The 12,758-nt window shown below is 37.4% G+C and overlaps 1 protein-coding gene across 3 annotated transcripts; it reads left to right on the top strand.

Annotated features, from left to right (window-relative positions):
- The first annotated feature begins 204 nt into the window (after positions 1 to 204).
- LOC117110713 (dentin sialophosphoprotein-like) lies at positions 205 to 10,922 on the top strand. 3 transcript variants are annotated; one of them, XM_033253486.1, is made up of 3 exons: positions 205 to 833; positions 2,086 to 2,295; positions 7,384 to 10,922. In XM_033253486.1, the coding sequence occupies exons 2-3, from the start codon at positions 2,123 to 2,125 to the stop codon at positions 10,079 to 10,081; spliced, it is 2,871 nt and encodes a 956-aa protein (XP_033109377.1). In that variant the 5' UTR covers positions 205 to 833; positions 2,086 to 2,122; the 3' UTR covers positions 10,082 to 10,922. The 3 variants fall into 3 exon arrangements, with proteins under 3 accessions (XP_033109377.1, XP_033109376.1, XP_033109375.1); XM_033253485.1 differs by having other exon boundaries at positions 205 to 849; positions 2,107 to 2,295; XM_033253484.1 differs by having other exon boundaries at positions 205 to 849.
- The last annotated feature ends 1,836 nt before the right edge of the window (positions 10,923 to 12,758 follow it).

The following is a 12,758-nucleotide window of genomic DNA, read 5'->3' as shown; positions in this document are numbered from 1 at the left end:
TGTTTGTGGTATCATGAATAAAACTAATAAGAAACTTGTTGTTATTAATATACAGTATTATGTTATTTATTCGAATAAATGCACTATCCAGAGCCAGCCTCATATGAAATATGTTTTTCCCTCGAATAAATGCCCAAGAAGTTTAGTTTTTCCTCAAATAAATTCTCCCTCCCTAAATGACACATAAATGACACGCCTATTAATGTTCTACTCCAGCAGTATTACATTTTTAGCCTGGTTGGGTTCAATCACGCAATGACACATTTTGACGTTAATTATGTGTTGTATTTCACATTTAAAGTGGAATTATTTGAGTATATATGTATCCATTTTACACACACATACAAATAAAGGTCTTCAAATAAATGACCCATCAAAAACCCTTCCAAACAATAAATGATGATTAAAAGGCATTTTTTGATGCAATTTTCCATTTTGTTAGTCCAATTTAAAATTAAATTTGGCCAATTTTTTACAATTGAATTATTGAAATATTTAATTGTGAAATCTTTTTTTAATTTTTCTAAAGATATGTGCAATTTTATAATAATTCTGAATTTAGTGTCTCATATTGTTCTGTTCTGCTTTTCTACAATCACTATTTTAATTGTGTAATTTTTTTTTATGTTTGTCCTTTTGATTATTATCCGAATATTAATTGAAAACGCCTTGTGCGTTTATTCGAACAAATACAGTATTTGCTCGTGCAGTCAATCCAGGAACAGTACGTGTAGTATTTCTATGATAGGATCTGTGGCAAAATTAATGTAAGAAAAAAATAATCGGTCTGCCGCCCTCAATCGGCAAGCGTGGGAATTCTCAAGATTCTGCGGGTTTGTTATTTGTAATGTATGTTTAGAATTGTTTTAATTTCTGTTCATGAATAGATTATTAACAGAGAGTATGCATAATAATGCAGGCTAACGTTAAACTTGCTTTTTGTAAATCATTGAATCTAGTACTACTAGGCCTAGTAGATGGTAGCTAGAAAATAGAAAAGCAGACTAGGCCTAGCCTAATTGCAACTGGGCAGGTCTTTGATTTGAGGAGAGTACCGTAGACACCTAGGCTAACTGCCCCACATTCCTATTTGTAAGTTAGGCCTAGGCCCTAACAACTCCCTGGCCCTAGTTAGATCCCACCTATCAAGCAAGCCTACTAATTCGAAGAGTGATACGGGTCTAGGCCTACAGTACTAGTCCATATTTTGAAGTATGTTATTTCCACTGCGGATACATAACAGTCTAGCTTATTAAATTTGCACTGAAATAATTATGTGCAAATATCTGTACATTTTGTTTGTTGTCACGTTTGTTTTTGGTTATATATTGAGCGGTAAAATAGTAACGGCAATAAGTCAAAACGGCAAAAAACCAAAACATCAACACTTTTTTAGACCAGAACAGCAGTGGACCAAAACGGCAATAAGTCAAAACGGCAATAAACCAAAACGCGAAAGAAGAAACATTAATAATAATAATAATAATAATAATAATAATAATAATAACATGCAAATTCAATAGTAAAAAGATTGGGGGAATAAACTGCTGTCCGCGCCCGGTGGCATTGATTTTTGCTCCTTTTTTTGGTCTATGCCCATTTTGGTACTTATCATTGCCGTTTTGGTCATTGCCGTTTTGTCCAGAAACTGGTAAAATCTTTATTCGAAATGCGTGGGTGGATTTCTAGGCCTCATCTTTCCTGGAGGATATTCCCTCCATGCAGGCCAGCCTGGCCTAGTGCTGGTGGTGTATCTGTATACGTTACATTCTCAAAAACCTGGTCCCCACCCAACAGAAATTTTTCCGAGCAAAAAACTAGGTGGACTAGCCAGCTTAATCAGGTGTGCATCACTACAAGTTTGTCTCAGACTCTCAATCAAGTGCTACTGTTTCTTCTCTTTTTCTGTGACACTTTGTTAAACTAACATGATTGATAGGTAACCCTTTATCAGTTACACAGTTCTGAACTGAAGATGTTCACTTAAACATGCAGTTTATGGTTAATTTTGAAGTTAATGCAGTATGAAGTGTTGTCTTCTTCTTTTGTATAGATAGACTATATTGACTTTATCTTATCACACAGGTATGTTGATTCCTTTTAAAGAAAGAAGACATAAATAATGGAAAGTCCCATAACTAGCTGTAGGAGCTCTGAGAGACTTAAAAAGAAGTACAGCAAGGTGTTTCATCTACCCGACAGGAAGGAGTATCTGGACACCATAAAAGATGCGACTCCATTGAAGTCCTTCACAGAATTGAGGCCCAGGAAGCTTATTAATTACTTTGTAACTGGGTAAGATATCACTGGTTTTCTGAATAATTAATGGTCAGGCCTAGCTCTGTATATGGTGTGCAGATGACAAGTTTCTTAGTTTCTGGTACTTAGTCTGGTTACTCAAGGACTTTTAACTGTTACCAGGATAGGAAGCTGGCTGGTTTAACCCGTCTAACTTGAAATAGCCTTATGTGTGGTATTGTTATGCTAATGAGCCAGGTAAGCACAATCTGCACATCATCATAAAAACAAAACTTTCCTTAGCCACACTGCGTATCGGCTAGGCGTACAGCTAGGCCTAGCTGAGAATTACGGTACGGTAAAACAAAGCAAATTAAGCGTACACACTTAAACTAATCTACCAATAAAATCACCTGCTAGTTAAGATATAAGGCAAGGATGTTGCGTAAAAGGAAAAAGTGTATTAAAATAAAAAATATTGGCGTTTGTGAGCAATACATTTAAATTTTATATAGGTAGGTAGTAAGTATATGAATAATTTAAATGCACTAGTTAGTTGATAACTTCATTCTAATTTGTTTTGTGTCTTTTTAAAGTAACCAGTACCTGTCTCTTATACACATCTAGATGTGTATAAGAGACAGCTATACACTTTTCAAAATAAATTTTGCTGATTTTGTTCATATTGTCGAATTGAATTATAATTTCCTTACTCTTTTCATTCAGTTGTGTGTGTTTTTTTTTTATTTACTTTCTTTTGACCTTTATTTATTTGATATTCTGTCCAAATACAACAAACTGTATAAAAACTTACTGACAGGTAACACTATCCTTAAATAGAAACAATCACACAAACAATAATTACTCTGCTACCAGCAGCTTGTAAAACCAGAACTACTGTATAAGCCTGCGTTCATGCACAACTCGCCTTCGCATTTAACGGTATGAACCAGCGAGTCGCCTGCGGCCCGTCAGCTTGCATTATGGGATGCAATGTCGGGTCCAACACTGGTTGTGTGGGCCTGGATGCTGGCTGTATCGCCAAAAATCTCATCCATTTCTGTGGGCCGTTCCCTGACTTGTTGTTTTCATCCTTAGCCTGGTTGTATCGTTTTTTAAGTTTTTGCACTTATTGATTATTTAGGCTCTATTAAAGCCAAAGCCCATCTTCGTAATTATCAGCTCGTAGGTTCGTGCGTTCCTCCTTGTCCCATCAAAACCTTCTTGTATCTGGGTAGACCCCCACACACTTATCAGCATGAAAGTTGCCGCTTCTGTCAAGGCGTTTTTTCGATTCATTTTCGGGGAAATTAATAGCGAAGTCCCGAGTAAAGTAAGTAAAAATATAATTTTGCGGGGTAGGAGCAATGCACGTGTTAACTCTTTTGGAGAATTGAGAGAAAAGGGATAGGACTAATGCTTGGGAGGACCCTTATCGCACTCGCAGCATGAGGTAGGCTTATTTTGGACATCCCTCGTTAGTAGGCCTAGGCCTGTAAAAGTCATTAATGTCATCACCGAGGTCACGAGGATTCGCCTCGGGCAACTTTTAACCGGCAAGTTTGGTGGGTTGGCTAACTTGCTTTTCGGCCAGATGTTTTTTCAATTACCCCCGTTCATACTACCTTCGAATTATATTCCCGTTAACATTCAACGGGTAATAACATAGCATGAACGGGCCCTAACTGATTGCTTAGTTTGGTTACCATGACAATAGACTGACACACTGTGCCAGTAATAACCACATAGCCAAACTATTGGTAGGTTCCATTTTTCACTTAGCAAACTTACATGTAGGTTTATGTTAATAATAATTCATTAAAAAATAAAAACAATAATTAATAAACATTTTATGGTATTTTAATTAATTACCACATAGACAATTTAACTGATATTCAGAGGAAGTAGAAAGCAAGTTTAAGAAAAATTTATGCACAGAAAATAAACAACCTTTCACCTAGATTAGTGATGCGTGATTTGTTGTTTTTTTGGATGAGGGCCAACTTCACACTGCCTCTAGACTTGAATCTTCCTTATTGATTGCTGGTGTTGTATTTAGTAATAGATAACACGTAAAATTTATTTATTTATTTATTTATTATTTTATTTAAAACATCTTTAGGCAGGATAACATATACAGACGAGATCTTACCGCTGTTTTACAATATATGGTCCTGCAAAAACACAGTACAATAACAACAAAAAAAAGTAACCAGTACAGTACAATAAAGGACAATAGTAAAAACTTTGGTGAAAAACTATCCCCCACCGGACACCAACTCGGTACTTCTGAGTCAAGGTTTCGGGGCCAGGAATTACAGCTCAAGGTTAAGCTTAACTACAACTTGACTACAATATGGTAAAAACTATCCCCCGCTGAACCCCAACCCGGTATTTCTGAGTCAAGGTTTTGGGGCCGGGATTACAAGGTAGGACAAATACTGTACAATTACTTAAATAGATAAAAATGGTAGAAACTATCCCCCGCCGGACACCATCCCAGTATTTCTGAGTCAAGGTTTCGGTGCTGGGATCATAACTTTTATTGTAACTACAAACCTAACTAAACAATGGTTAAAAAATATCCCCCGCCGGACACCATTCCTGTACTTCTGAGTTTCGGGGCCGGGATTAACCCTTTGAGGTCGTGGTCCGTATCCCATATGGAGTAATTTACTGTCCCTTGATGCGCGGTCCGTATACGGTACGTACCTATTTATAGTTACTATGACGTTAAGGAAATCCCCTAAAAGAGTCAGCAACAGAGGGCAGCATTATTAAAACAATAAGAGACAATGCTTAGCGATTGTATAGAGAAAAAAAAAAAAAAAATTTTCTGTCAGTGATTGATGTACTTGCATAGACGAGGATAGCGGGATTGTTTATATAATAAATAATATATAAATAATATGAATCTGAGGAAAGATTTTAACTAGAAACTTTAACAGCGCAACCAGTAATGCTATGCCTAGGTCTGCAAACGTTTATTTCGGGTTTGGTCATGTACATGGACCCCCCTTCTCATATTTCAATACTCCTACCACCATCTTCTCTATTATTATTATATTATTATTTTATCAAGTGTACTAGTTTTAGTGAAATATATCCTAGGTCCAGTAGTCCACCCTAGTTAGAAATAAGCATAGGCCTAACTAGGCTTACTTGCCCTCTATCGGGGGAGGGGGCGTGTGATAGAGGCCGTTCCCCAAATTTTGACCTCAATGAACTTTGCGACCTTGAACATAAAAAAATCGTCAAATATGAAAACACTTTTTTTATGTAGAAAAAACATATTCCACATAATGCGTAACATTTATGAGCATAGGAATCTCTTTAGTGTCATTTACACAGGGTTTATGAGAAAAAAAGTACCCTTTTTGGGCCCCTAAATTGCAATTTTGGGTCACATGACCTTTGACCTAGGTTAAAAAATGTCTTCTCCCCCCCCCCCCCACATTCTTGAATTTTGATTGGGAGTTTGTTCCAAACTTTTGCTCCAGAGATTTTTAAAGAGCCATTCATTACAGAGCAATTAGGAATTGGGGGGGATAACGTTAAGCGAGTGAGCGTATCTCGTAGAATATCCATGTCAGTCAACAACCATTTCTATATCATTACATAAATGATATAGAAATCATGATTATCCATGGAATATAAATAATAAATTGTTCTAAAATGTTAAATAGAGTGAGTGGTGTAGGCCTATTGAATTTAAAAGGGAGAAGAAAATAAGGTAGGCTTAGCACAGCAAAGTAAAACACATGATCCCAATGCTGCTCAGCGGTGGCTCTAGGATATATTTTCTGGGGGGGGGCTAAGTTGTCCGACAGGGGGGAACTTGAGTTTGTAGGCTCGAGCTGGCGTAATGGCTGAGAGGGGGTCCCCCTCCCAAATGAGATTTTTTTTAAGAATAGCAACTTCTGGATGGCCGGAAATGGCACTCTCGGACTGTGACAGACATGTGTTGACTTGGTGTAGGCCTATTTTTTCAATGTTATATGGTCTGACTGCCCAACGAGCTCTGTCAGGTGGGGGGCTTGACCTGTCCGGTGGGGACTTAAGCTCCCCTGTCCTCCTGCTGGCGCCGCCACTGATGCTGCTACCCTTATTGTCAGTGTCAGGCTGTGGTTTCGTTGGCTACTGGCTTACAGTTCATTCAAATTTACGGAGCTAGAGTGCATTTCCCAATGCTTAGCAACACCTCGTTAATCAGGGATGTAAGATGATGCTGCGTATAAACAATTGATAAACTGAACATTTACCAGTGAATTTATTAGTAAACTTTGGCTTTCTAGTGGAATGGCTAGGCACAAAAACGTAGGCTAACATTTCCAAATTGTCATTTTTCTACTTTTTAAAAAGCGTACACATGCCTTCAACCCCCTCCCCTCAGCGTACGCTTTGTATGCTCGTAAAAATGATGAAAATAATGGATGACCCTTTATATCTTAACTAGCAGGTGATTTTATTGGTAGATTAGTTTGTTTTTAAGTGTGTAAGTATGATTGATTTGCATTCCAAGTAAAATTAGTACTCTTATTTTGCTTTGTTTTACCGCACCGTAATTCTCGGCTAGGTCTAGCTGTATCGGCTAGGAAAATTTTGTTTTTCTGAGCATGTGCAGATTGTGCTTATCTGGCTCATTAGCATAACAATACCACACATAAGGCTAATTCAAGTTAAAACCGCTTAAACCAGCCAGCTTCCTATCCTGGTAACAGTTAAAAGTCCTTGGGTTACTTGTTTGTGTTATTGGTAATGCACAAATGTGCATTGCTTCTCCCCTGTTACAATGTTTTTGGTTAATTTATTTATATTTAGTATCTACAAGGTAGTTTTCCAAAAACCTAAAGGTCCACTGATTAATCTCAGATAAGAAAGGATAATACATACTCCCAATATTTCAACATTAATTATGTCATCATCAGGACCTGATGATGATAATTAATGTTGAAATATTGAATCCCAATACAATGGCATGCATTTCAATACTTGGAGTATGCATTATACTTTCTTATACACAAGGTAGTCTATTCAAGAATTTCAAATAATATGAATGAGATGAGAGAAAAATGTGGTCAATCCACAAAAACATTCTGTACTCATGCGTACAGTAATGATATTTTTTCTCTCTGTTATATGTAGAAGAAGCCGGTACAACAACACAGATGGACAACCGCTTAGTGAAGATGATGATGACCTGCTGGATTTCATCAAAGACTCCAGTGAATCTGATGATTGGGAAGTAGTCCATGAAGGGTCATCTGATGAATCTGTTGAAGAAGAACACAAAAGACAAAGAAAGCCATCAGTTGAATCTGATGAATCAGATTCAGAAGATTCTGATCAATTAATTGATTATGATGAATTAGATGACAGCAATAGTATACTGCCTACCAGAAAAAGAATTCAAACACAGATAAGTTCATCAGATGAAGAAAAGTTGAAGAAGGTGCAGAGGAAGAGAATGAGGCTGAGGAAGAGAATGAGGCCTAAAAGAAAATCAGCTTTTTTAGGTAATTTTTATTCTCATGATGAATTGTCCGAAGACTCGGAGTCACCTTATGAATCAAAGAAATCTTTAAGAGAAAACCGCAGCTCAAAACCCAAAGTTACACAAGGTAAGAAAGAAATAGGAGGAAGGAGATTGACAAGAAGAAAGAGATGGGATGAACCTGTCACTCGATCAGACGATCATGTCTACCAAAGAACAACACATTGTAAAAGGAAAAGAATTACATTTGTTGAAAGCAACAATGAGGAGATGAAACTCAGTGATGTGGAACATTCAGCTCATGCCAAAGAGGCAAATAGCAAGGCACATAAAACACCTGTTAGCGGAAGTTCACCTTATGAGGATGTTCAACCAAAAATAGCAGAAGAAAAGAAAAGAAATGTAATAGATGATGAAAGTGATGAAAGTGATGATGAGATTATTTTTAACTTTAATATCAGATCATCAACTCACCAGGGGTCTGCGCTTAAAACTGAACCAAGTAAGGTCAATACCAGAATGGCGGAAGCTCAAGTAAATACGGTACAGCTCCCAATGTGTGAATCTTCATCTGATGAGGATTTTCATGAAAAGAGAAAAGAAGGAAAGATTAGGAGAATTATTGATAATGACAGTGATGCTGAGGACAACCCGAATGACCAAAGAGAGACATTGATGACGATGAAATTACGATCACAAATTAATCATCCTTCACCAGAAGTGAAGCCACTTGTTGATGATCACAGTGATGATAAGACTTCAAAATACAAAGTATTAATACATCTCGAAGGTATTGGGAATACAGTTGATGCAAAGAAAGTGAGTAACCAGGTAAATATTAATAGAGTATCATCTGTGTACGAGACTCCATCTGATGACAACGTTCAGCCGAAAATTAAAAAAGGAGAAATGGACAAAAAAAAAGCAAAGACTCGAGTACATAAAGCTAAGCAACCCTTGTGTGATTCTTCATCTGATGAAGAGTATCATGAAAAGGGAAAAGAAGGAAAGAATACAAGGATTGTTGATGATGACAGTGATGTTGAAGGCTATTTGAATGATCAAACACAGTCATCAATAAAGACCAAATTGAGATCAGGCATCAGTCGTTCCTTTCCAGAAGATTCTTCGTCTGATCAAGATTTTCAACCAAAGAGAAAAGCAAGAAAGAATATGAGGATTATTGATGACAGTGATGTTAAGGACAGTCAGAAAGAGCAAACAGGTACTTTGACGAGGGCCAAGTTAAAATTACGTGCAAGTTGTTCCTTGTCAGAGGTAAATTCACCTCTGCACGATTCTTCATCTGATGAAGAGTTTCACCACAAGAGAAAAGCAGGAAAGAATATGAGGATTATTGATGACAGTGATGTTGAGGAGAGTCAGAAAGAGCAAAAAGGGACATTGACGAGGGCCAAGTTAAAATTACGTGCAAGTTGTTCCTTGTCAGAAGCAAATTCACCTCTGCATGATTCTTCATCTGATGAAGAGTTTCACCCAAAGAGAAAAGCAGGAAAGAATATGAGGATTATTGATGATAGTGATGTTGAGGAGAGTCAGAAAGAGCAAACAGAGACATTGATGAGGGCCAAGTTAAAATTACGTGCAAGTCGTTCCTTGTCAGAAGCAAGGTCACCTCTGTATGATTCTTCATCTGATGAAGAGTTTCACCCAAACAGAAAAGTAGGAAAGAATATGAGGATTATTGATGACAGTGATGTTGAGGAGAGTCAGAAAGAGCAAACAGAGACGTTGATGAGGGCCAAGTTAAAATTACGTGCAAGTCGTTCCTTGTCAGAAGCAAGGTCCCCTCTGTATGATTCTTCAACTGATGAAGAGTTTCACCCAAAGAGAAAAGCAGGAAAGAATATGAGGATTATTGATGACAGTGATGTTGAGGAGAGTCAGAAAGAGCAAAAAGGGACATTGATGAGGGCCAAGTTAAAATTACGTGCAAGTTGTTCCTTGTCAGAAGCAAGATCACCTTTGCTTGATTCTTCATCTGATGAAGAGTTTCACCCAAAGAGAAAAGCAGGAAAGAATATGAGGATTATTGATGACAGTGATGTTGAGGACAGTCAGAAAGAGCAAAAAGGGACATTGACGAGGGCCAAGTTAAAATTATGTGCAAGTCGTTCCTTGTCAGAAGCAAGGTCACCTCTGCATGATTCTTCATCTGATGAAGAGTTTCACCCAAAGAGAAAAGCAGGAAAGAATATGAGGATTATTGATGACAGTGATGTTGAGGAGAGTCAGAAAGAGCAAACAGAGACATTGACGAGGGCCAAGTTAAAATTACGTGCAAGTCGCTCCTCGCCAGATAAACGTTTTTATACAAAGGAAGCTTAAAATCACATATGATGATAATTATAGTGATTGTGATAATGGTGATGATGAATAAGTATGGTGGTGATGATAATTATTGTGAAAATAATTATGAGAATGGATGACAATAATGATATGATATTAATTAATTATGCAGAGTAATTATCAAGTATAGGCCACTGTACAGTATTAGTGGTAGAGGCAATGCCAGCCTAGCCCATGGCTGACTTGGGCCAGGGATCTACCAGTGGTCAATATCCATTGGTCAGAATGTCAGTTCTGGAAGACAATTTGATTCCATATCCGGAATGTTAACTTTAAGTTGATATAACATATGTACAAAACATAAGCTTAACAGGGTAGGTACCTCTATAGCAAAAGCCTAGTCCTCAGTGTATATTGGGAGACAATCCTCTATTTTGGTTCGTGTGCCAAGTGCTTTTTGTGCTACTACTCTGGACACTTGACCATTTGCTTCATGTCACACCTAACACTTTTACAAAAAAGCAGGTTGTATGCAAAATTCAGTCTCTCTGGTGGTTGGGATGGCATGCAAAAACTGAGGATAATTGGCTGTGGTTAGGAGTCTTTTCAAGACGGGGTCCTGTCCCTCTTTTGGGTGCTACCGTTCTCCATGCCTTGCATGAAATGATTTAAGGGCATCTGTATAATATTACATTATAGTATGAATTAATGAATTTGTGATGACTACGGCAGCGATGATGATGTTGGTTCGTTAACAATTCATTTATGGAATTCAAATGATTAATGGATAACTACATTCAATAATAACAGGATTAATTTGAATTGAATTACTGTGTATATTCCTGAAAACAGAAAATAAATTTGATATATTGAGAAAATACCCTGCCTCTTTATCATTTTTAATCTCTGAAGTCATCTGTAGGCAACCTGGTAAGGCGATACTTTTTTTATACCATGTTTAGCGAACCCGCCACCCGTCAATAGTGATTTCAAATAAAAGAAAAGTTTATTTTTGACCAATTAACGCACACCCGCCGCCACGAAAAGAGGGGAATTTTAAAAAATAAAGTTTTTTTCTTTTTATTATGCTGCTGCTGCCTTGAAATCTTCAAAAATAAGAAGATATGTATATTTCTTCCTATTACACAAATTTTAAGCATTTAACCATCCAATTACAGTACTACACTGTCTACATTCACCAATATATTTTTATTTTCTCTTTCTGATGTTTTTGGCAAATTATTTGCTAAATAAGAAAACAAAATTTTATTTTTATTTATTTTTTTCGCCCTCTGACAATCTTTAAAAAAATAAGGTCGTGAAACAAGGTATAAAAAAAGTCTCCCTCGAAAAGTTTCAAGATAGCCGCTAGGCATATAGCATTTGAACTGTACATGAATTTAAAAGAAACAAAATATATTAAAAACAAGCTTTTGGTTTATTCAGTAGTTTAGGTGATTAATGCCAGTTAGTACACTCTGTGATACAAATTCAATGTGGCCTTATTGATTGTTTTATAGTACAAATTCCCAAAAGTCACAGCATTCATTTTGAAAAGAAGCCTCTTTCTCCCCCCCCCCCTCCTCTTTACTTTGCAAAAGTTGCCGCGAAGTCCATGGCTTCAATTAAAGTTTTATGGTATGTTATGTTGTCTTGGAAAAGATGCTGTTTTAAGTAACTCCGATAATCTTATGTACCTACTCCACATACGGATAGCAGAAACATGAGGGGCATAGGCTGGTTTCATTCTGGGGTTGCAAAATTTGAGAATGTGGAGAGGGTGGGGGGGGGATGGAATTTATAAAGCGGAACTAAATTCCTATTCCAGTCAAAAGTTAATGGTTACTTTTTGTTATTTTAACTCACTTCTATAGTCACTAGTGTAGTGGAACTAATTTGCTGCCATGGGGAAGGGGAGGGGGTTTGTTTAGAAACGTTCGACCATGACACTATACCAGACTTCTCAAGTACTGTACGGTACCACTACTACATTACTGAAGTACGGAAAGACAAATCCTATGGAAATGTATAGCCTAGACCCATAAATAAATAGGTAGGGCTAAATTCCATAACAAATGACTTTTCCAACAGGATAGCTACATATTGTCAGGGGCGGATGCAGTAGGGGAACGTTCCCGGGCACGTTTTGCCGGCGAATTTCCCCCCCTCCACGTTTTGCCACTAATTTTTAAATTTCAATGCATAAATGTTATGTTCTACTCGATTCTGCCCTGTTTGAAAAATTCTGGATCTGCCCCGATTGTTCAAGACAACTCATTTTCAGATTACTGTGATAAATTATTGTGAAAAAAGGAATAAGAAAGTGACCCGTTGTTTGAAATTCCACAGCTCAGGCCCGTACGTAGCGTGACTTAATCCTCCCCCCTCCCCGCCTCGCTACGGGCCTGCTGAGCTGGGGTTATCTTGTACGTGCAATATTTAAGCCACCCCATATTTTGCGCTCAAGCAAATTGTTTGGTGCTACTGAAACTTTGTATTCTTTGTATTTACAGATTTGTTGAAGACTTGATTACAGGGTAGGCCTACTAATGTCTAACTTGACTATGATCATATACAAGACTTTATATGATATCGAAAATTAACTTGTTCTCTCTCTCTTTTTCCTTTCTTTTCTTCCCTTTACTTCTTCAATTTTTGGGGCACTGTCTCCCGTGGCTCCCTGGATTCTCCAGGCTGAAATATGAGAAGAAAACCC

The sequence above is a fragment of the Anneissia japonica genome, unplaced genomic scaffold (genome assembly GCF_011630105.1).
Source record: "Anneissia japonica isolate Jap-2015-1 unplaced genomic scaffold, ASM1163010v1 scaffold2756_len2360902_cov194, whole genome shotgun sequence".
Taxonomy (NCBI): Eukaryota; Metazoa; Echinodermata; class Crinoidea; order Comatulida; family Comatulidae; genus Anneissia; species Anneissia japonica.
Note: the sequence above shows the minus strand (reverse complement) of the source record. Positions and strands in the feature narration are given on the sequence as shown.

Bases quoted from the DNA above. Each gene is read 5' to 3' on its own strand.
- LOC117110713 (XM_033253486.1), top strand. From the start codon at position 2,123: ATGGAAAGTCCCATAACTAGCTGTAGGAGCTCTGAGAGACTTAAAAAG. The intron at 2,296-7,383 runs GTAAGATATCAC...TGTTATATGTAG, and splicing joins ATTAATTACTTTGTAACTGG to AAGAAGCCGGTACAACAACA.